This window comes from Ictidomys tridecemlineatus, chromosome 3, assembly GCF_052094955.1.
Source record: "Ictidomys tridecemlineatus isolate mIctTri1 chromosome 3, mIctTri1.hap1, whole genome shotgun sequence".
Classification (NCBI taxonomy): Eukaryota; Metazoa; Chordata; class Mammalia; order Rodentia; family Sciuridae; genus Ictidomys; species Ictidomys tridecemlineatus.
In genome coordinates, this window is record NC_135479.1 from 142,549,882 (window position 1) to 142,575,381 (window position 25,500).

Below are 25,500 nucleotides of genomic sequence, written 5' to 3' on the forward strand. Positions count from 1 at the left end.
TGTCTTTGGGGAGTAAGGTCACTTCTGAGTTTCAGTTTTCCGACATACAAAAGAAATAACAATACGGCTTCATAAGGTAGTAGGAGAGAGGCTGCTTGAGAGACGTGAAAGTCTACAGAAGCAAGCCTGGAACCTCTTCTAAGGTCCTCTTCAACTCCTAGCGCTTCGCTGGGGTGAGGTGCGCAGAGCGGGAGCGCAGAGAGGGCGGGGCTAGGAAGCCGGCTTTGTTCTTGCCACGCCTCCTCCCTAGATATCGCGAGAGGGCGGGCCCGCTTGGCTTCGGCGTCGGCGTCGCTCCCCGGCTGGGGCAGTAGGCCGGCCTCTCTCCGCAGTCGGTAGGTGAAGTGCCGGCGGCGGAGGGTCACCAGCCGCGCGGCGTTGGCTGGGGCGTTGGGGTCGTTGTGTCTTGACAGCGACGCTGGTAGTCTTTTCTGCGACAGCGGGTGCGGCCGCGTTAGCCCTAAACGGGCTTCGCGGCTGTCTGGCGAGTCTCTGCTAGCGCCCGACCTTCTCTTCCCGGACCCCACGCCAGCAGCGACCCTGAGCCAACACCCGGAAAGACCGGTAATGGCGGCCTCGACGGCCTCGCACCGGCCCATCAAGGGGATCCTGAAGAACAAGACGTCTACGACTTCATCGGTGGTGGCCTCGGCCGAGCAGCCCCACCGGAGCGTTGAAGAGGAGCTGAGGTGAGAGCCGGAAGGGACGGTCAGGGAAGCCCCTCCTTCCCGGGCGGGCGAGTGCCGACGCCGCCGCCGTCGCCTTTACCGACCCCGACCCCGACCCCGACCCGTGCGCTGCCGGCGGGAGAGGCTGAGCGGATGCGGCGCCGCCCGGCTTTGCTCCTCCGACCCGCGCCGGGTGGGGTGATTCCAGAGAAAGCAGGAGCTGTGGCATTTATTGTTCGTTTCATTTTTTAAAGTATATGTGTATATGTAGTATTTTTAAACAAACATAACCTTTGAACTTTCCACAATTGGCAGCATTAGAGAATCTAATCTAAATTTCAAAGCTTCACCTCTTAAGCTTTTATTATTTCTTAACTTGATCTCGGAGGCATCTAAAATTTTTCCATAGGAAAAGTGTATTTTACCTTTAGGATCTAGGGTCAAGCTGATACACTTCTCAAAAGAAAAGACGGTTTGCCCATTAAGCTTCGTGCCACTCTCACTGAGTTCCTGGTTTGTCATTATCTCTACAGTAAAAGAAACCCAAATTTTCCAAGTCTCTTATCTGTGTTTAATGGAAAGTTATTTATTGATAAATATTTATGCATCTGCAACTAGATTTTGGGTTCTTTCTAGTTTTTGTTCCTCTTAAGAGGTACCAAGTTCAGAGAAGAGCAAGTGGAGATAGTCACTCTAAGTAGCGTGTGTAATGTAAATAACTGGCAACCACCCAAGGTCCATTAGTAAGAGCTAGTGAAATATTAATTATGGTGCATTTGTATAATGGAACATTGTGCTAGCTTTAAAAAAAAAAGAGAAGCATTTTGTGTACAGAGAAAGATATCTAAGGTACAATGCTCAATGAAAAAAAAGATGTTGCAGTGTAGTATCTATAGTATAAAATATACTCCTGGATTAGAAGTGTAAGAGATCATGGATGTTATAGGATATTGGAACTATAAGGACTCTGCATTCTGGAAATAAGGCCTAAGAAAGTTATTGAAATGTTACTCATAAAGCTAAAATAAGGATGTTTATGAAATCTTAGAATATTAAAACTAGGGCATTCATGTAGGAATGATCTAATTTAGGACCATAAAAGGAACTATTATTTTATGGAGGCAAATATTTATGGGGATTTGTGTTACCTTAAAGAAAGTACTAACAGTGTAATTTAAAATGGTGGCCTTTTAAGATCAGATTAACTTTTAAGATTAACTCCCCTTTACATGCACACTCCTTTGGACACTTGAATTTTATTTCCCTCAGACAGTTTTCCAGCCTTTATTTGGAGAAACTGCTTTAAATGAGAGATTGAGGGTGTCATGGTTAGAGAGATCATGAGATTAAGAACAGAATCTCATTAGACCATAGAACATAACTAGAGCAGGAAGACCAAGATAATTAAAAAATAAATAACTACACAACACCCCCAATATAGCCTTAAGAAGAGTATTCAGCAGCAGGAATATGATTCTCACTGGCTTTTATGTTATTTAGCTGTTATTCAATGTGAGCTTCATATTGTCCAGCTATCGTGTATCTTATTCTTAACTTTTATTTCCTTCTCTATCTCAAGTTTGATCTGCTCTAACCCATGACCCCCACTCTAGGGTTAGCCTCTGTAATTGACTGGCATTTAGATCCAGGTTTTTACTATACTACACTGACTCAACAAGGTACAATCACTTCTTCTGTAGTCACTTTTGGCGAGGCAGACTCACTTAAAAGGGATTTTTCCAAGGTGAGGGACTGACTTGACTAGTGGAGGGTTGTATCCTTGTTTTCAAAGGGACCTACGAAGCCCTAATTCATTGAGGTTCATAATGTTTAGTTTCAGGTGACAAAGGAAATGAGCTCTTTCATGATCAGTGTTATATGACTGTAAAGCACAGAAACTAATTATATTAGTAATACAGTATACATTATTATTTATGTTACAGCTCATTGCAAGCAGTATTAGTAACTATGAGTGCTGCTTTGAACAGAAACAATAAAAATAAAGTTGAACACATTTGAACTTTCTATAGTGTTTATGTTCCTTCTCATAGGATTCTAACATTCCTGTCTTGTATAAAAAGAACTGAAAATAAATAGCTCTTGCAATTTACAATGCATTTAAAAATTAAGACGCTCATAAAGATAATGCAATGATCTATGTGAAAATGATCAAAGAGTATAAGGCAAGAATCTAAGTTGATTATCATTACTTGTAATAATTATGTTCTGTAAAGTCCTCATAGGTGCTAAATTAGTAAATACCAAACCCTTGCTGCCAGGGAAAATGCGGGATTTGGTTTCTACAAGCCTCTAGTCTCATTTTCATCAACTGATCAATATATAACCTTGTTTTCTGTGTGTTTCTATTTAAGGACATCTTATTTAACATATTGATTCATTAGCCTTAAATTCATGGCCAATAGTACTCTTACCTGAAAAAAGTTTATATACCAAGTCACGTGACAGCTTTGTTCTTAGGAACACTAGCCAGAACTTTGTTCTTGGTAACCATTCACCAATAAAAATACAAAAACATAGTGCTAGTAGCTGGGTGTGTTGGTACACACTTGTGTAATTCCAGCAACTTGAGAGGCTGAGGCCAGGTCCACTTAGCACAACCCCAATTCAAAATAAAAAGGGCTAAAAATGTAGAGCGCCCCTGGTTTTAGTTCCCAGTACTGTAAAACAACAAAACAAAAACCCCATGGTACTAAATAGACCATGAAAAAGATACTTTTACAGTTCAAAAGCTGAAAGAAGAAGTCCAGGCATTGCCTTTGGCTTCAACTTGGAATATGTACAGTGAACAACCCCCAAATTTTTTAGTCTGCTTGTGTTTGTGAGCAATCACTAAGGCACCTCCAATACTAGTTTTGAGATTGCAAATAAATTTGAGCAAGTAAGTGAATCCCCACATAGAGAATGCACAAATAATGAGGAGGAACCCTACCTTCTGTTGGTGCCTTTACTGTGTAAAATGCAATTATTTCATCTCTGTCCTCTATTATAAAGAGATTTATTACCAAGAGATTTTTTTTTTTTTTTGAGAGAGAGAGGAGGGAGAGAGAGAGAGAGAGAGAGAGAATTCCAATATTTATTTTTTAGTTTTCGGCGGATACAACATCTTTGTTTGTATGTGGTACTGAGGATTGAACCCGGGCCGCACGCATGCCAGGCGAGCGCACTACCGCTTGAGCCACATCCCCAGCCCACCAAGAGATTTTTTAAAGGGAAAAAATTAAAACACTTCAAATATATATGTTCATAATTCATATACACATATGTGTAATAACAACACATAACTTTCAAGGTTCAATATACACATAAAGAGGTCTATAAATTTGAGGTTCATATCTCAAATAGACTTAAGCATTTTTTATTTTTTGATACAGTTCTAGTTAGAACTAATCAAGCCATCAGTAGTGGGCTTTTTAGTTGACTCAGTGCTGTTGTTTTCTTATAGTTCTCTTTATATTTTTCAGTGGTTCTTTTTAGTTTCAGTGAGTAGTTTCTTCAGGTTCCATTTATCTGGTACCATTTTTTTGAGGGTTAATTAAAACCAAACAGAATCCATAAATCCACATAATTAGGCAAAGATAAATCTCAATACACCATAGCACAGTTGTACTTCAACTAGATCGAACACCACTGTCCTATGATTGTGGAATTCCTATTCTTTGGTATCAAGATATCTCAAATGTAGTACACAACTTGTGAAGGTCTAACCTGACAGACTTAGTATGTGTGAGTATTTTGTTGAAAATAAGATACCATTGATTCTAAGATATACCATCAAGAAAGAAAAATTATTGCCAGTTATGATTATAAGATGCCATCCATTTTAAGATGTATTATTTTTCAGAAACTAAATTGTGAAAATGTTCATTTTGAGTTATGAAAATATGATGTTAAATGTTACTAATGCCTGCCATGTGAAAAGTATTATAGTTTAGTGCTTAATCAAGAACCAGATTGCCTGGGTTCAGATCTTGTCTGCCACTCATTAGCAGATTTTATTACCCCTGATTTTCAGTGAGCTATTTTTATCTATATCTTTTTAAGTATTAAATGAGTTAATAAATTTAAAGTGTTTAACCCTAAACTGTTACTCTATTACTCTGTTAGTTAAGAATAATAGAAATTTAGAACTCTAATTTTCCCCACATTTTAGGTTGTTTTTACATTATCTCTTTTGGAATTTGCTACTCTGTTCAATCTGACTTCTACAGTAGTCTTAGATAAGTAAATAGATAAGTCTTAGATAAATCTTAGATAGGTAAATTCAGCTTGAAAAATTTGTGCTTGGATTTTCTTTGATATAATGTAAGATATAAGCATGCTCCAACCGTCTTTCTGCCTATTAAAGGGACATGGAATATTATATCCAAAGCTTTGTTGAGAAAAACAAAGTTTGTTTTCCAAAAGTTACTTTTTGCTCTCTCGTGATAGTTTTTATTGTTGTATGTCTTACTTTAATTGTTCAGTAGTGGTATCGAGCTTCAAAGTCTTGTGCTTTGTCAACCTATGTTGAATCTTTATTAAAAGAAAAACATTTATTATTGAAATGTGCAATTAGAGGTTTAACACCTTGAAGCAAAATCTGCCATTCCATTTCAATGATAGAACTATTAAGTGACAAGAAGTACAAGTAGTTCTTTGAGATGGCATCTCATTAGCTAACAAAATAAAAAATGGTGACTTTTTCAGGACCAGATTTAGGCTGTAGGAAAACCAGTTACCCAAGGGGGAGGGAGGAAACTGAAACAGCAGGTACTTTCACCATCACCGCAGAGCTGCCATATAAGTGGTGGTTCCCCTATTTTTGTCTGCAGAGATATCCAAAGAGGTCATACATTTCATTATGGTATTGGGATTAAACTCAGGTTTGCTCCTTGAGTTTTGTTTCTCCACAGTTTCTACCAAAACTTTAGGGGTGCTAATTTCCATACCCCGTGGTTTCTTTTTTTCACTAATTTTCCACCTAAAAAATTCCTAGCATTTTTTGAGCCTTTTGTTTTGTTTAGTTGTTGTTGTTTTTGGATCTGGGAATTGAACCTAGGGAATGCCAACCACATCCCCAGGCTTTTTTTTTTTTATGTTTTATTTTGAGACGGGGTCTCCCTATGTTGCCTAGGGCCTCACTAAATTGCTAGGCTGGCCTTGAATTGAGATCCTCCTGCCTCAGTCTCCCCAGTGGGATTATAGGCATACACCACCATTGTGCCTGGCTAGAACTTTTTGGTTTAGACCCTTATTTAAAATGCTTGTTTTTGTAAGATAATTATCTTTTTTGGATAAGAACAGTTCTAAGGATTTCTTTTTCTTTTATGCTAAGGAAATGCACAGGTTGAATGTTACTTTGAATATATAAAAATTTAATTTTCATTTACAGTGGAAAGTAATAAATGACAGGCTGGGGAAAATTTGGGTTATATATATAATGCGGTTATTTATGTGAATCTACAGAATTCACTCAAATTTACAGGAGAAAATTACCAATAGATAGTCAAAAGATATAAACAATTCACATAAGGAAAGCAAAATAAGCATTTGTCATACTATTTATTAGATAATGAGCAAAGAAATACAAAACAGCTTTTAAATACTATTTTATACTTGCTGAAGTGTAAAAACAAACCCACAGATGCTCAGCCCTAGCAATGTTTTGGTGATTATTAGGGACTTCACAAATAGTCTTCTCTGTTAAAAGCTGTATAGAAAGCTGGGTAGAGTGATACATGCCTTGAGTCCCAGCTACTTGGGAGTCTGTGGCAGGAGCATCACTTGAGTCTCCAGTCTGGTACATAACAAGAATCTGCTGGTAGCTCAGTGATTTGAGTGCTCCCAGGGCCCAGGTTTGGATCCCCAGTACCACAAAGCCCTTGATAAATTTTAACCCAGAAACACTATCCTAGCAAATTGTCCTAAAATCATCAGTGAATAGAATACATGTAGATATGCCCATTTTGCCTTGTTTTAAATAGGAAAATCTTGTATTCAATTTAAATATCTAAATTTGGTATTTTATTATGTTATAATAAAAGTGTTTTATTATGTTATTTACCTAGGTTTTTTAAGTGTTTTATTATTCAATCATTAAGAAGGTTAAAAACTAGCCAGGTATGTTGGCAGATGCTTATAATCCCAGCTGCAGCAGGGGATCAAGAGTTTAAGACCAGCATGGGAGGACTCTCTCTCAAAAAGCAATAAAAAGGGCTGAGTGTGTAGCACAGTGATGGAGCACCCTTGGATTCAAACCCCAGTACTAAAGAAAAAGTAAAAAAAGGAAACAATTAATGGCTTAGGGTGCATGGATTGTACTTATTAAATTTTAGTCTTAATTTTAAGAAAAGACAATTTCTACTGTGTCCTGTAATTCTTTTTCTCCTGTCATTATCTTGCAAAACAGATTTATAAGGTGTTAATAATGTCTCTTCCCCTCACTAGTGGTCCATCTTCATTCTATTTGTATCTTAAATAGTGATGATAAATTGTCGTTTTTAATTCATTTACCATTTAGGAATAATTTGTTTTATGTTGAGATTAGGAAGCACCCAACACGGTCATTTAAGTTTATTTTTAAAATGTATTCTTGTAATATGCATCCAGAAAAGCATATTAAATGTAAAGTTAAAGCTTAAGAAAATGGGGTTGTGGTAGAGTTCTCACCTAAAATATGCGAGGCACTGGGTTCAATCCTCAGCACCACGTAAAAAATAAATAAATAAAATAAAGGTATTGTGTCCAACTACTGCTTAAAAAATAAATAAATAAAAGAAATTAATAAAAAGCAATCACCTTTGTAGCTACCATTCTGATCAAGAAATGAAATGTTTCTGTTAACTCAGAAATGTCCCTGCCATTTCAGTCTTCTCCTTTCCCTGAATAGAAATAATCATTCTGACTTAGTTCTGATAATTATCTAAATACACATCCCTACACTGTAGTTTTGCCTGTTTGCCCATAATGTAAATGGAGATATCCTAGTTTTCCTTCACATCTTTAGTAGGAAATATTTATCAGGAGGGAACATTTAGTTACAACATGAGCTTTCCTTATTAATTGGATTGTTTCTTTCACAAAATCTACTCTTAAAACTTGTACTTGGCCAGGTGCAGTGGCCAGGAGCTGGGCAAAAGGGAAATATGGGGAGTTAGTATTCAACTGTAGAGTTACAGTTGGGGAAGATGAAAAAGGTTTTGGACGAGGATGGTGGTGTGATGATTGTGCAACAGTGTGAATATGCTTCATGCCACAGGATTGCATTTAAAATGGTTGAAATGGTGAACTGTACATTATGTATATTTTTATTGCAATAAAAAAATATTCTTAGTCTGAAATGTGGACACTGAGTCTTGGGGTAGAAAGCAAGAAAACAAAAAGTCACACCTGCTAGAAGTGGATGTGTAATTGTTGAAATTACTTGGGAAACCCATTTGAGAACATGAAGAAGGTAATATGGTATTAAGTACATCATTCTTCAAGATGTGGGAAATCAAAAATATGTAAAGTAAAATCTATTCAATTTGGACCAAATGCAGAAATGGTGATTTGACTCAGTGTTTAAAATTTTACATTGATTTTCTTTTAAATTAGTTTTATTTTCAATTATATAACAAAATTCACAAACTGTATAATGTAAAAAAAAATAATGTTGACTAGACTTTTGAGGACCTTTTTAATGGGTGGATAAGAATTTATAATTAAGGCATTTAATTATTAAGCACTTTAGTAGTTGCATAAACACTTTATTGAATGGATATTATCAGTTATTCCTAAAGCATTTCTGTTTCCCTTATGTAAATCCTAATTTTCTAGATTAAAGGCAGATTAAGCTATAATTTTATTCTCAATTTTAACTTAGTATAGATTTTGATTTAGAATTTGATGAGGTTTTCTCTGTAGTTTTATGTTCTCATTTGTAATAGATATCCCCAAAGAAATTATGCCAAGAAAATATTTGTTATGTTTTTTTAAATTAGTTATTGATATCTAGTAAATCAAAAATATGTAACTAATGTGATTCATCAATCCTGGATTTTTATTATTTCTAATTCTACAAGCCAGATAAAGACTAAGCATGTGATAGTATTTTGAATGCCTTATATATATTCTGAATACTTTGTTTATAATATATGGATACTGAGCGTTCTTTTTGTCTTTATTTTAGTAAAAAATCCCAGAAGTGGGATGAAATGAACATCTTGGCAACATATCATCCAGCAGACAAAGACTATGGTTTAATGAAAATAGATGAACCAAGCACTCCTTACCACAGGTAATGTTACACAGTCAATATTCCTTCTTAAACTTATTTCCATCTTAAATTGATTGCAGTTTTTAGATAACAGCTGATTTGAATTTGTATTTTATTTCATATTTATTACTACACTAATAAAACAGTTGCATAATTTTTTTATTAATAGTTTGTATCACTTTAAAATTCCGAATGCCATTTTGTACACTAATAGTAAACATGTTATTTGTTGTACCTTAGTGGTTATTAGTTGTTAGTGATGCACATAGATTAGTGAGCTTTATCTTTCTTGAAAGGAAGATGATATTTGGGTTTATTTGCTTCCCAAGTAGAAAGTAGAAACTTACTCTGTTGCTTTGCAGAAAATAACTGCATAGATGGTAACTCTTTCCTAACACACTGAACCAATAGATGGTTATCACTACCTCATTACTACTCTTTCATGTTCTCATGCACCCCGCTGCTCCCTTACCCATAGAAGAGATTGGATGATTTATACTGAGCTATATCCCCAGCCACCTCTGTTCCTCTGCCTTTTTTGAGACCAGGTCTTGCTAAGTACCTGAGACTGGCCTTGAACTTGGGATCCTCCTGTCCTAGCCACCTGATGACTAGAGCTAAAATTATAGGCCTACTACACTTAGCTCACATTCTTTTTTTTTTTTTTTTTTTGAGCTTACCTAATCTATTAGTTCATATAATTACATTGTGATTTTTGGCATTTTTGAGTCTCAGATTTTTTTTAGTTTTTTTAATGAATTAGTAAATGATGTTGTGCTGCAGTATCCAATAAGAAAAAAAAAAGCATGAGAAGATGGATATTCTAAATAAGTTTAATAAGTAAATAAGATTATGCCCTAATTTGGTTGAAAAATAAAAGATTTCTAGGACTAAAATAATTTGTCATTGAAATAAAACAACATAAATTCATAAGTCACCATTAAAATAGAGATTAAAAATATGGTATTTTAAACCAATGGATGAAAACTTTAGAGGATAATTTGATACTAACAAAACAAGGTGTTAAAGAATGCGACAAGAATAAGGAGAAATAATGAAGATAGTTACAAATAATGATGCTTAATACTAATAAAATTTGAAGAAAGACATGGAAAAGTTCATACCTTCTAATTATAGGTATATACCTTAAAACATATTTTATTGAACCAGAATCCAAAATCAGGGCTTTCTTTGTTCTCAGTAAACATGGTGTAGCCGTGTTAGTTGGAGATAAATTGTCCTAAAATAATTCAGATTGGACATGATTTAAGAAAAAAAAATGTAGCCATTATTTTTTTGCTCATTCATATCTGATGGATCTAAATGAATGGGATATTTGACTTTGTTTCATTTTGCCTTACCCATAACTTTATTCTAAGAGTTGCTGAAAGATTGGTTGATCCCTAAGTAATTGAAGCTGTATGTATACACAGATACATATTCACAGCTTTTATCAGTTCATTGCTTAGTTTTACCATTCCTTTCATGAATTGTATTTGTTTTCTTTCTTTTTTTTTTTAATTTGTTTTTAGTTGTTTATGGATCTTTGTTTATTTACATGTGGTGCTGAGAGTCAAACCCAGTGCCTCACATGTGCTAGTTCGGCAGTCAACCCTGAGTTACAAAGTTACAACCAGTCTTCCATTTCTTTTTAAGTGTTTTTGTTTTTGTTGTGGCTTTTTTTTTTTTTTTTTTTGGTTTGGTACTGGTTATCAAACACAAGGGCATTTTACACTGAACTATATGTATCCCTGGCCTTTTCTTTCTTTCTTTTTTTTTTTTTATTTTAAGCCAGAGTCTCACTAACTTGCCGAGGTTGGACTTGAAATTATGATCCTTCTGCCTTCAGCCTCTGGAGTCACTGGGATTACAAGTAGGCACCACTGCAGATGGCGTTTTTAAGCATTATATTTAAAAGAAGATACTTTTTATAGAAAGAGTATGTTATACTACCTAAGAATCTCACTCAACTGTTTAGTATACAAAAAGTTATTGTTTTTATATGCATATAACACAAAATCTATCTGTAAATTTTGATATAATCTAGAACATATCTATAAATTGACTAATTATGTATATTTTACTCTACTCTGCTTAATTAAATCCAGTAATGTAGATGAGCTTAATTCATCTTCCCTTGGTTTAAAAAAAAAAAGATCATCTAAATTATAGCACTTCTCTTCTTAACCAGAGAATGTATAAACCAGCAGTTATATAAATATATATATTTATATAATTGAGTTTTGCTTCATATATATATATTCAATGGCTTGAGAATTAAGGATGCCTTTTTTTTTTTTTTTTTTTAAGAATTTTTTTTCACAGGAGACTGGGGTTGTGTCTCAGTGGTAGAGTGCTCGCCTCAGACATGTGAGGCACTGGGTTCGATCCTCAGCACCACATAAAAATAAATAAACAAAATAAAGATATCATGTCCATGTATAACTAAAAAAAAATTTTTAAAAAAGAATTTTTTCACAAAACCTTTATTTTTATTTATTTTATGTGGTGCTGAGGATCAAACCCAGTGCCTCACAAATGCTAGGCAAGTGCTCCACCATTAAGCTACTACTCCAGCCCCAAGGATGCCCATTTTTGCAGGGACATGAGGTATATTTTTTCCTAGATAATAGAATGAGAAAATTAAAATAGCTTTCAAACTTCCTGAATTAGGTGTTTAATATCTAATTTTGTTATTTTACCTAGTCTTATGTCTGCATAGATCATGTGTCTTGGTGTGTGTGTGTGTGTATTTTTTTAAATGTTGGTGGTTCTTTATTTTATTTATTTATTTATATGCAGTGCAGAGAATTGAACCCAGGGCCTCATACATGCTAGGCAAGCTTTATACCACTGAGCCACAACCCCAGCCCCATAACATAATGGTTATGTGTAAATACATATTCTAAAAGCAGACAGAAGTTTACTTTCATTATTCGTTTTATCCTGTTGGATATAATAATTGAAACTTTATAATTTTATCAAATGATTTGAGTTTTTGAATTTATTTTTATGTTTTTTTTTAATCAATTTTTTTTTTTAATTGGTGCTGTACTTTCAGAGTTTTTGTTTTGGGTGGGGGAGTTTGGTTTTTTTGTTTTTTGTTTTCCTAGGTGTTAGGGATTGAACCCAGGACCTCATGCATACTAGGCAAGCACTCTACCACTTAGCTACATCCCCAGTCAATGCTATACTTTGAAATATTTATGTGGAAACACTATAAACTTAAATCTCAAAAATTTGATAATGGAGTAGTGAGTATATTGATATTTTAATTAAGTTGATAGGGTTATGTTTTCTTAACTTCTTTTTCTAGTGGAAAAATAATTTCACGTGCTAATTACAGCATGCTTGTCATTCTAGTATGATAGGTGAGGATGAAGATGCATATAGTGATTCAGAAACCACTGAAGCCATGTCTCCAGATGTCTTGGCTAAGAAGTAAGTAGTAAAGCACCTTCACTTACATAAGTTTTTAATTGTACAAAGTTATATTTTACCTTGCTTTACTTCTATAAATATAAAAGCTTAAGTTTATCTAATTTTTGTGGATTCAGAGGGTGAGGGGAGCAGTATCTAATTTTTGTGGATTCAGAGGGTGAGGGGAGCAGTTCTGGGAAATTAAACCCAGGGTCACGTATGCTAAGCATTTGTTGTGCCACTGAGGAACATCCCCAGTCCTTATCTAGATTTTTCATACCAACTGTTATAATCTCATTTCTTGATTAAAATAAATGTATGCAGATGGCAGGAAGATTAGAGTACCTAAACTGAACATGTTGAAATGTGTCTTATTTCCTGTGGATTTTTTTGTTTTTTCAATATTATGTTATCTGAGTTTTAATTTTTAGCCTATTCCTAAAAGCTCTCTTCCTTTTCTATCACTGGTTTCTTGTACCCATCCCACTATTCCTTTTGCTTATTAGTTTCTACAACCAGTTTTACTCATTTGCTTTTCATTTTCCGTATCAGGTTATAGCTAGTATATTAATGATCTTCAGATGTTTTCATGAGTCTCAAAAGTTGATTAAGACAAATAATATAAGGATATCACAGTCTTAACTTCTTTGTTATATAAAATAATTGTTATATAGATTATCTGCTGCTGAAGGCTCAGAACCAAAGTATCAGTCTCGGGAACACGAAAGCAGTGGAGAGGAGGATAGTGAACTCACACCTGAAGAACAAGGTAATTTATTTCCTTTTCTGCTTTCAGCATGAAGCTTATAATTTTTGCAAAAAGAAAGAAAAAGAAAATTATTTGGAAGATTGGAAAATGGTTTTCATTTTGGGGAAGTGAATGGTAAGAAAATGGAAAGCAGTATTTTTATAATTCACATTCTACCAATGTGCATTTATTATATAATGTTCCCACCCCCCCACCCCCCATTTAAAATATTCCGGAGACATTTTTGTCATCTTTACAGCCATTGTAAGTATTCCTTTCTTTGTACTTTTTAGTGTCTGGTATATTGTGAATACATGTTAAATTAATGCTGCCAGGAATAGTAGTACATGCATGTAATCCCAGGGACTGAGGAGTCTGAAGCAGTAGGATTGTAAATTTGAGGCTAGCCTTAGCAATTCAGTGAGACCCTCAAAAACTTAGCAAGAATCTGTCTCAGAATTTTAAAAAATTAAAATCTTTTAGAAAGGATGTAGCTCCAAGCTAAAGTGCCCCTGGGTTCAACCTCCAGTACAGCCTGTGTAGAAATGTAATGCTCTCAGAGTCATTGAGTGTTTGAATGATCTTGAAGTAGATAACTAATGCTCATTTCCTTCTTGCTCATTCTTTTTCTGTTTTAAGAAAGTGGTACATTTTATCAAATGTGCCAAGATGATCAGTGTAGAGTAAATATCTATATAGAGCCAATAAAACAAAAAGAGAGACAGGTTCAGTAGCGCACACCTGTAATCCCAGTTGAGTCCAGGCTAGGCAATTTAGCAAGACCCTGCCTCAAAATAAAATATAAAAACAGCAGGGAATGTAGCTCAGTGGTAGAGCACCCCTGTGTTCAATCCCCAGTACCACTTAAAAAAAAAAAAAAAAACAGCATTGTCATATTTGACCAAGAGTATGGAAACAGCCATTTTTTTTAAACAGGAATGGAAGATGCTCTTATAGTCCGTACAGTATTTACACAGTTAAGGCATTGCTGCCTACTCCCAATTTCTGTTTTTACAACTGATGGTGACTATCTGTGGAGGTGGGGAAAGAAGGAATATATTTTACCTTGTTAACTTTTTATACTTTGTGAACGTGTAAATGTATAGTCTTCCCAATAATAAATTGTATCCAGTTGACCCTTCATAGATACAGATTCTATATCAGTGGATTTAACCAACCATGGATTGAAAAATATTTGAAAAAAAAGTCTGTACTGATCACATACAGATTTTTTTTCTCACTGTAACAAACAATATTGTATTAATTATTTACATAGCATTTATATTGTATCAGGTATTTTAAGTAATCTAGAGATGATTTAAATTATACAAGATGTGGGGAAGTTATATGTAAGTACTATGCCATTTTATATAAGTGACTTGAGCATCTGAAGATTTTGGTGTCTGTAGGGGATCCTGGCACCAAACCCTCAAATACTGAGGAATGATGATATACGGTTTATTTTCGGTTTTTCTTAAAGGAAAAAAAAAGGACTGGGGGATGTAGCGCAGTAGTAGAGCACGTGCCTAAAATGCATGAGACCCCAAGTTTGATCTCTGGCACTACCAAAAAAAAAAGAAAATTAAATGTATATGGTAAAAGATTAAAAAAAGAAAGAAAAGAAAAAAACATACATATGCTCTCAAAATAATTGAAACTTTACAATGTGGGGACTACTGTACTATAAGTAAATTTAGAAACATTAGAATTGACTCCAAATATTTGCTAGTTATCAGAATCTTTGTCATGTATAGCTACTTAAGTATAATTTGCTATTCTTTTTATCTTCAGAATATTGCCAATTCAATGAAACTTTGATGGTGTGAACCTAATATTTATTCAAAAGAGAAATTTTCACTTATCTCTTCTAAATGTCTTCCTGGCTTGTTTTTTCAAAATATACCCAAAAAAGCCTTTGAAATGGGATTCCAAATAGAAATTATTTCTAGGTTTGGTTCCTCATTATTTTTCAAAAAACAGGGAATTTTTTTTAACATATATTGAAGAGTTTGGATGATCTTGGTAATTAGGAATGTTTCCTCAAGTTGTAGTTACATGAGGAAGCCTCTAGGGGGTGCCATTTGACTAATTTCATAATTTCAGGTCCCACTGATAAGAGTTAATAAATTATATAGGAAATTTTTTTCCCACTTTTTAATTTTTCCTCTTTTTTTTAGTCATCCCAATATTAGTACATGTAGTATCAAATCAAGCACTGGTCTTTCACTTTAAACAATTACATGTCTGAAAAAAAATCATTGCTTATTGATAGATTCTTAGATTATCTTGTAATTGATAGCACAGCAATTAAGATTATTGACTGTGGAGTCTGACAAGTCTATGTTTGTGCTCCAGATATGCCATTTGGCTGATTTGCTTAATTTCTCTGAGCCTCAGTTTAGTGTAGTTTTGGTTTGGGGGGGTTGTTTTGTTGTTGTTGTTACTATGTATTTAACCCAGAAGCACTTAATCACTGAGCTACATCCCCAGTCCTTTTTAATTTTTTTGAGACAGGGTTTCACTAAGTTGCTGGACTACCCTTGAACTTGCTATTCTACTACTTCAGCTTGTCACAGGGATTCCATTTGTGTGCCACTGTGACCAGCGTTGGTTTCTTATTTCTAAAATGAGAGCCATAAGAATACTTGTTTTAGAGTTAAATGTGTTGTGGTGCTTACCTGAAGTCTGGGCAGCACAGTGAGACCTCCATCTCAAAAATAAAAAAGTTTAATTTTAGAATTGTTGGTGGCAAATGAAATAAAGCATTTAAAGCACTTACTGCTGATCCCAGCATATTATAAGTGCTTAGTAAATGTTAACTTTTAATAACTTAAAATAATCGAGATAATCCCCATAAAAAGTAAAAGTAGATAAAAAGCATAATTCACTTTTTGAGTTAATATAAATTGACTATTATTAGAACTAGTTCTGAAATTCAAATGTTCATTTACTCTTTGCATCATGATGATCTGCCATATAAAGATTACAAATATAAATACTAATATTCAGAGAAGCCAGGTGTGGGGGCATGCACCTATAATAAGCAACTTGGGAGGCTGAGGCAGGAGGATTGCAAATTCAAAGCCAGCCTGGGCAACTTAGTGAGACACTATCTCAAATTTTTAAAAAAGGGCTAGGAAAGTAGCTTAGGGTTGTAAAACACCACTGGCTTCAATTGCTAGTAGTGAAAAATACACACATGTGTGTATAATATATATTCAAAGAAGATTGAGGTCATTTATATTAGCAGCTTTCTATGAAATGAATATTTTTATATTTTTAAATGATATAATAAATTTTGAATATTCCAAATTTATAACAAACAAAACCAAGTTTAAGCCAGGCACAGTGTTGCATACCTATAATCCCAGCAACTTGGGAGGCTAAGGCAGGAAGCCCTAAAGCAATTTAGTAAGACCCTGTCTCTAAATAAAATATAAGAAAAGGTTGGGGTTGTGGCTCAGTGGTTAAACCCCCTGGATTCAATTCCCGATATGCACCCCCCCTCCAAAAAAAAAAAAACAAGTTCACTATCTTAGACTTAAAAAGAAATATTTTCTTAAACAATAGAAATATAATTCACAAAGAATTATAATATCAAGTCCTAGAAATAAGAAACTACAAATTAAAACAGCTCATCACCAGCCATTGTGGCCCATACCTATAATCTCAATAACTCAGGAGGCCAATGCAGAAGGATCCCAAATTCCAGGCCAGCTTCAGCAACTTAGCAAAACACTGTCTCAAAAAATGAAAAAGACTGGGGATGTGGGTCTGTGGTAAAGCACTCCAGTACCACAGATGTGGTACCTTTCTTTCCTTGCCCTGAATTTCATCCCCACTGCTGGAGAAAAGCAATAATTCAATGAAATCTTTACAGTGGTGATATTATTTTCATTGGTAAACAGTTGGCAGTATGACAATTTCTCTTTTAATATGAATGTGGAGGAATGGGTTACCTACATCCTACCAGTGAGTTGATATTTGTATTTTTACCAATATCCATTTATATCTGTACACATAAAATTACAAAAGTAAAATTTGCACAAAATTACTGTGCTTTATGTGATAACATTTCAATTTATCTTGTTTTATTTCGTCTTTTTAAATGTTGATTGTAGTTTACTAAAGATGCATAATGTAGTTTGAAAAACACTAATTAAAGTTAATATGAGACTATCCTGGGAATATTAGGCTATATAATCATCCTGATATAATAAATGAAAAACAGACTTTAAAAATGGACTTACTTAGTATATAATTCATTTTTACAAAATATGTATTTAGAGAAAAGTCTGGAGTTTTAAAATGTTGTTAGTGGTTCATTTCTGTTTGCTGTGGAGGCAAGGAAAACTTAAGGAATTACAGGACAATAAGAAAGTATTTTGAATACCTTTATTCTGAGTGATGTCTCTATGTCTTTTTTGAAATTAAAATAATTCAATGAAATCTCTCCCTGCCCCTCAGTTCTGAGATGTGAACATAGGAGTACTTTACCATTGAGCTACATTTTTATCCCTTTTTTATTTTTTGCTTTGAGACAGTGTCTTGCTAAGTTGACAAGAATGTCCTCAAACTTGGGATCCTTCTACTTCAGCAGTAAAACTGGAATTATAGTTCTGTGCCACTGTGTCCAGCAATAATTCAATGAAATCTTTATAGTGGTGATATTATTTTCATTGGTAAACAATTGGAAGTTTCATACTGACCCCCTTTTTCATTTTTATTATTGGTCTTAGAAATTTAAAAATCTGGGCTCATTGGCACAGAGCAGTAAAGAATCCTTTTAAAGTGTTATTAGTAAGAGGCTTACCAGTTAGTTGTGTTGAGTTGCTGCTAACTTTGTTTCTGTGGTGAACACTAGAATCATGGCAGTTTCTTAATAGATAATAAGGATTTTTTTAAAGACATTTTTTCTTAGTTACAAAAATAGAAATCATGAAAATACTACAAATATTCATAGTTCCTTGACCCAGAAATAACCACTATTAATCATTGAGTTTTATTTTCTCTGTATGTGTACAGGCTTCATACATCTCTCTCTCTCTCCTCCTCTCCTCTCCCTTCTCTCTCTCTCTCTCTCTCTCTCTCTCTCTCTCTCTCTCTCTCTCTCTAACATAACATATAGTGTCCTAGCTTGCTCTTTGCCTTTTCAGTTCTTGCTAGAAAATTTTCCTGTATCTTCACATTTTTTTTTTTTTACAAACAATTTGCAATGGCTCTGTCTTATTCCTGTTCTTCCATTGAGATGTGTTTGAACCATTTTAAAGCAGAGGTGATAAATTTTTTCCATGAAGTACACAGATAGTATTTTAGATTTTTTAAGTTTTATGATCTCTTAAATGATTCAATATTGCCATTTAGCACAAAAGCAGCCTTAAACATGACAAAATCAAGTGAATATGACTGTGTTCCAGTAAATCTTTACTTGGAAAATGGGCTTGGGCAAATCCTTGAGTCAAGACTTTGTAAGCCTTTTTTTTTTTTTTTTCCTTCTTGTATGTTTTAGAAAAAAAGCGACAATTTGAAATGAAGAGGAAGCTTCACTACAATGAAGGACTGAATATTAAATTAGCTAGACAACTAATTTCAAAAGATCTACATGACGATGAAGATGAAGAAATGTTAGAGACTGCAGATGGAGAAAGCATGAATATTGAAGAATCAAATCAAGGTCAGATGTTTTAAAAATATCACTGAGGCTTGTGATTCTCTGTGACTAAGATAATATACTTTATTTGGCTATATACTTATCAAAAACCTCCAAAAATTTTGCTGATTGGCTTTATTATTATGCCAGTGTTTCTAAAATTTTAATCCTGTGGCCAATTTCAAAAGAAAATTTTATGCCTAGAGTTGATTTAAGAGCACGTGTTACAATATATGTCTATTTTTTGTTTACTTGGCTTTGTATAAGAATATTTATCTTATATAAAAATATATAATATATATCTCTCTATCTGTCTATCTATCTATCTAGTCCTCCCTATCCCCACCCCCTGGGCTCCAGTACTGGGGATTGAGCTATCTCCCAGTCCTTTTATTTTGTTTTGTTTTAATTTTGAGATAGGGCTTTGCTAAGTTTCTGAGGCTGGACTCAAACTTGTGATCAAATTTGCCTCACTCTCCCAAATTGCTGAGATTACAGGCATGTGCTACCATGCCCAACATCCTCAGTCCTTTTTATTTTTTTGTTTTGAAACAGTGTCTCATTAAATTGCTGAGGCCGGCCTTGAACTTGGGATACTCCTGCCTCAGCCTCCTGGAATGGTGAGATTATAGCTGTGTGCCCTCATGACTGGCTGTTTTAGTCAGCTTTTGCATTGCAATGACCTAAATATCCAACAAAACATCATAGAGGAGAAAAAATTATTTGGGGCTCATGGTTTCAGAGATCTCATCCACAGGTGGCTGACTCCATTACTCACAGGGGAAGAGCCTTGCCAGGAAAGCTGGGCATTTAGAGCCTTGCACATGCTGGGCAAGTGCTGTACCACTGTACTACACCCACAGACCCTATTTTTGATCATCGGTTATTCTGGTATTTAACAAAGGTGAATATTCTACACTATCAGTGAAGTTTTTGATACCTACTGCCTACACTTTGTATTCACAAACTACTGCTTTTCAGTAGTGTAAATTATTTTATTTGTGGTGCCTAAGATAGTTAAGTTACAGGAAAGTAAACAATTATTATATTGTTTGGGTGAGCATAGTATTAAATATGAGTAATTCTATGATACAGCCTGGTGAGTCACTGTCTTTTTATAGTGTCAGGATTACAATATTTTTTGTTATCCATATTATGCTTTAGCCTTTTGGTATGATTCATATAGCATTTCATTTCCATTGTATATGCTATAGTCTGTTTAACTTATGTTTAACTTGAACAGATGTCATCTTAAGGAGTATTTGTTACATATCTCTCTTCCTTTTTAAAAATATATTACCTACTTTTTGCTTTCTTAACTCCTAATTGCCCTGGGGTCTTTGTTTCCCATTTTACCTTTATTTTTTTCTTCGTTGTGATGATGGGGATTGAATTCAGGGCCTCACACATGGTCAAGTGCCCTACTGCTGAGCTAAATCTTCAGCCCTTGTGGATTTCTTTTGTTGATGTGTTCAAGTGAACGTTTCTTTGTTTATAATTTTTCACCAACTTCTCAGACTTTCAATACCCGACTTTCTTTTTAGAATAGATGCAGTTTTTCTTTCAAGTTGCTGAGGCTGGCCTCAGACTTAATTCTCCAACCTCAGTGTTCTGAATAGCTGAGATGCATAGGCATGCACCACAGTGTCTGGCTTTGTGTGTGTGTGTGTGTGTGTGTGTGTGTGTGTGATATTGGGGATTGAACTTACTGTGTGCTCTTCCACTGCATCGCCAGTTTTTCTTTTTCTTTTTCTGTCTTTTTTTTTCTTTTTTGAGGAAGTTTCATCGTATTACCAGATTGGCCTTGAACTTACGGTCCTCTTGCCTCAGCCTTCTGAGTAGCTAGGCTTACAGTCAGGCACAGTTGTCTCTCACTCAGTGTCAACTCTTAATGAAATACCCCTCATTACTGCTGGAAGTCTTTACCCAGCACCACTTTGTCAAAGAATAAAGGGATTTTTTTTTTTTTTTAAGAGAGAGTGAGAGAGAGAGAGAATTTTTAATATTTATTTTTTAGTTATCGGCGGTCACAACATCTTTGTTGGTATGTGGTGCTGAGGATCGAACCCGGGCTGCACGCATGCCAGGCGAGCGCGCTACCGCTTGAGCCACATCCCCAGCCCCAAGGGATTTTTTTTAATATTTATTTTTTAGGTGTAGATGGATACAACACAATGCCTTTATTTTTATGGGGTGCTGAGGATCGAACACAGGTCCCACCCGTGCTAGGGGAGCACTCTACCGCTGAGCCACAATCCCAGCCCAGATTTTTTTTTTTAAACCTAGCTTTTGAAAAATAACTCTGAGCTTTTGTCCATCTCTGCCTGTAAGACATTACGTTTCACACATTTAATACGTATCTTTTTCTATGTAAGTATAAATTTTAAAATTTATAGCTCAGTGACTAGTTTTTTTTTTTTCAGTGTACTATTTACAAAGGAGTAATTCTGCTTAGCATTATGAAATTCTTTGGGGGCTCTTAATTTTTATTTTTTAAGCCAGCTTTTAAATCTCTGGGTTCTATAAAATCCATTACTTCTTGAGCATTTAAAGTCTTCTTCCTCTTCCCCTTCCTTTTACCTACCCCCTTTCTCTCTTTGTTTCCACCTGTTTTATTGCTGTTTTTGTAAAGAAAAAAAAAGTGTGCAGAGTCTAAGATGTAATATTTTATAGTTTTAAGATAAGAAATATAAATCTTTTTTTAGCTTTAGGTATTTGTGTTATCATAAACTCTCCACTGAAATTTACACACAGAACTATTCAATCTGAAACCTGTTTGTCCTATCACCAAATATGTACATATTCCTGATATGCCCTTTAGAATATTAAGGGGTGCATAAAGATTTTTTCAGATCAGTCTAATTAGGCCTACAGGTTTTTATATTTGCTTATTATCCGTAACAGTGGAACGGAGCTTAAGCTCAAATAGTTCCAGGATTAGCAATATGCAGCAAATTATGTTGACTTTTTTTCCCTTTATCTTTGCAGGATCTACTACAAATGACCAACAGCAAAGCAAATCACAAAATTCATAGAAGAGATTTGTTCAACATTGCAGTTGTTTGTCAAATACAAACCCTTTTACTATAATACACTGCTTCTTGTTCTCCACAATTCATGACTTAAGTACCAAAATGCATACCAGTTATTATATATTGCCAAGAATTAAATGATAACCTTAGAGACTGATTAGACTGAAAATGCCTAATTAATGCATATATTCTTGTGCCTCGTACTTCACCACAAATACAGTGTAATGTCGTCAGTCCTAAACTGCTTTAGTTTTGTAAGAACACTGGTTAATTTGTATAAGATATTGTAGAGCTTTTTATGCTTTAGAGGTTAAACAGCGTCTTTGTGGGGGAGGGGGACTAATTTATTTCATCACTACTAGATGTGATACCTCTTATAAAAAATTTGTTGGGTTTTTTGTTTATTTTTAACAAAAGTTGATTGGAACAAGAAGATATATAGGCTGATATATATTCAGGCTGAAAGATATTTTAACATTTGTCTTCAACTTGATTTTTCTGTTTGAGAAAGTTTATAAGTATTATTGATGCATAGTCTGGCCTACTCTCTTTAAAATTCCTGTTGAGTTTCTTTGTGTTTACAAGGAAAAGATTGAATTTTTTCTCCTCAGAACTAGCATTTTTTGACAAATAAACTATCAGGTTAAACTTGCACTAATGTCTGCTCTAACTGCCTGTTTTGGTACACTAAGCAGACCAGATCAGTTTTTTTTTTTTCCCAATAAATATAATTATAGTCATCAGTATTCCCTTTACATACCTGTCTTAACTTTCTGCTTTCGTTTTCTCTTCCTTTCTACACATATGCATACAATTGTAAGGATCACAAAGTTGCTACAATAATGACATTCTCATTTTGGCCATTAGTGTTTAATAGTTCTTCTGATAGATGAAGAAAATCAATTGAGTAGCAACAATACTATAGGCAGGAAATAAAATTCAACTGCTCAGTTTCTATACCTCTCTTATTTACAGTGTGGTAATTAAATTGCTATTATTAGTTCATTTGACTTAATTAGACATTAGAAAACAATTGAGGCTTTTTTGCATGATGAGAGAATTGTATGTAACCAGTGATATAATTGTTCCTGAATGTACAAACAGAATTAAGCCTGAACATTTTTTATTTAAAAATTTTTAAATAGTTCCTGATTTAAGGGAATATGATAATGTATACTATGACAAATGGACTTTATTCTTCTAACACAGTAGAAATTATTTAGTTTTTGTTTGGTTCTGAAATGAAGTGCAGTTCTTGTGAATCTTGATTTAATGGGTTTCATTTCTAGTCAATTATTTGTATCTTAATTTTTTGTTAGTACCAAAAGAATCCATTATCTGAATAGAATTTTAAAATAATTTCTGTATATTATATATATATATATATATATGAAATGGCTTTTATTGAACAGCTTATCTTCCACTTGCAGGTTTATGGAAATATCCGTATGTTGAAGTAAATAAAAAGTGGGAGGATTCTTTGCTGTTAGAAGAATGTGCTTATTATTTTGAATGTCATGGAATCTAATCAAAGTTCCTCTGAAATATAGTGTGGTATTTTAATCATTTTAGCTTAGTAATACCACTGATTTATCAGCAAAACAGTGTTTATCTCTGTTTTGTGTTTAGTCTATACACAAGTGTGTACATATGTTCATACACCCAGACCTCTGTTTTTGGCTTCTTCTTTTTCAGTTCATAGAAAGTATTCACATACTCCTAGAATTAGCTGCTGTACAGTGAAGAAAAATTAAGACTTTTTAACAACTGATTCTTTTTTTTTCCTACAAACCATTTATTGAAACTTAAAACTTATTTCTAGTTTCAGAGAGTAGATAATTATTTCATAGGAGTAAGACTTGCCAGATAGCATGGTTGGTAAGATTTTAGATAGTCAAACACTACTAATTAGAATGTTTTTGTCAAATTATGAGTTCCTAATTGACCTGGTATTGGATAAGCAAAAAATGAAACTTTGTGGACTTGAGAGTATAGCTCAGGGGTACCTTTCTGGCATGTATGAGGCCCTGGGTCTGATTCCCCCATATTGCAAAAAAAATTTAAATTTTTTAAAAAGTAAAGCTTAGAAAGTAATCTGTATTTAGTTTTAGCCAAGGTAGATTCTACTCTCAGCCTTATTTCTTCTGCTAAACTCTTTAGTATCAACTAGTGTGTTTATTCATTTTTCAAAGTTCAGAAATGGTTTCTTAAAGTGGGTGCTACTTAACATCCCAGCAACTTATCAAGACCCTGTCTCAAAATAAAAATGGCCTGTAATGTAGCTCACTGATTGAATGCCTCTGTGTTAAATCCCAGGACCACGTCGTGGTGGGGAAAATGTTTTTTTAAAATCTAAGACTTAGTGGTATAACGTGATTGTTAAAATAAGAATCAGTTGAAGATTAAAACAAAATGCCATTTTCCTCCTAAACTTTCATTTTGTTCATATTGTTCACTTTCAGTTAGTATGTACTACACTTATTATACAGTGTCATATACTGTGTGTGGATTTTATTTTACTAGCCAACTATCTCAAGATCATATTCCATTGATCAAGTAGACCTTGGACTCTCTTGTGGCTCAGTAGTTTGTTTAGCTGTTGTAGAATTGATAACAAGAACTACCATTTATTGAGAACCCATTATTATTTGCACTTACCTAACATAACATAGTACTAGGTCCCTATCTAATCCTTAAAACTACCATGCAAAGCAGGCATTCATTCTTACCTGTTTATAAGTAAGGAAAATGCTCCTGGCCAAGTTATTCATTTTTCATTGTCTCACACCTGCTAAGTGACAAGGTTCAAATCCAGATGTAACTAAATTTTCATGGTCTTTATCAATGTTTTTTTTTTTTAACTGTAGAAAATTCATTTTAAAAAGTGTACCTTACAAATAAACTTTATTTGGATTATTGATTTGATACTGTATGATTTAAGCGAATTATATTTCAGGTATTTAGTTTGAGTTTCTGTTTTTTATTTTAGTCTGAAAAATTGAAGATAATTTTATTTTGTTTGCAGTTTTGTAGCATTTAGGAAAATCAAGAGCACAATTAGTGCTCAGGAATGTCTAAATGCATGATTGGTGTTATATTACAAAGTTTGTTTCCAAGCAGACTGTTCAATACTCACTGTGATTTCTTTATTAAATCAATGTTAGGAAGTCAGATACCAGTCCAGCCATAAAAAACCAACACGTAAGAACACTTACCTAGTATGTGTGAAGGCCCTGGTTTCAGTGCCAACACTGAAGAAAAAAAAAGTTTCTAATCGGCATTTCCCAATGTGTTACATGAAAAGAATTCCATGAGCAAGTAAAAGCTTTGCACATGCTATATACTTTATTCTCCTACCATCTTATAGATATAATGTATCTTACACCAAAGAGTCCAATAGTAGATTAGGGTATAGCTCAGTTGTAGAACACATGCTTAACACATATACCATCTTTGGATTAATCACTAAAACCACAAGAAACAAGAAGAAGAAAAGAGAAAAATAAAAGGTTTAAAAAGTCTTGAATAAAGAAAGAAACTTGGTTAAAACTTGGTTTAACCTCGCATTCTTCAAACTTACTTCACAATAACCATCCCACCTTGTCCATCAAATAATATTCCAAAGGAGGGGAAGAGGCTAGAGTTTTAACATATCAAAGTTGAACTTCCTCCAAGAATAAGGAGAGAATGGTTTGTTTAGAATTTGCCGAACATAACACTTTAAC

At 34.3% G+C, this 25,500-nt stretch overlaps 1 protein-coding gene across 1 annotated transcript; it reads left to right on the forward strand.

The window, feature by feature from the left end:
- Positions 1 to 264: 264 nt before the first annotated feature.
- On the forward strand, positions 265 to 24,695 carry Ppp1r2 (protein phosphatase 1 regulatory inhibitor subunit 2). Its single transcript, XM_078044004.1, has 6 exons — positions 265 to 689; positions 8,839 to 8,946; positions 12,289 to 12,366; positions 13,020 to 13,114; positions 18,603 to 18,767; positions 21,732 to 24,695. Exons 1-6 carry the CDS (start codon positions 568 to 570, stop codon positions 21,776 to 21,778), a joined length of 615 nt encoding a protein of 204 aa, XP_077900130.1. The 5' UTR covers positions 265 to 567; the 3' UTR covers positions 21,779 to 24,695.
- Positions 24,696 to 25,500: the final 805 nt, after the last annotated feature.

Bases quoted from the DNA above. Each gene is read 5' to 3' on its own strand.
- Ppp1r2 (XM_078044004.1), top strand. From the start codon at position 568: ATGGCGGCCTCGACGGCCTCGCACCGGCCCATCAAGGGGATCCTGAAG. The intron at 690-8,838 runs GTGAGAGCCGGA...TCTTTATTTTAG, and splicing joins AGCGTTGAAGAGGAGCTGAG to TAAAAAATCCCAGAAGTGGG. The intron at 8,947-12,288 runs GTAATGTTACAC...TTGTCATTCTAG, and splicing joins CCAAGCACTCCTTACCACAG to TATGATAGGTGAGGATGAAG.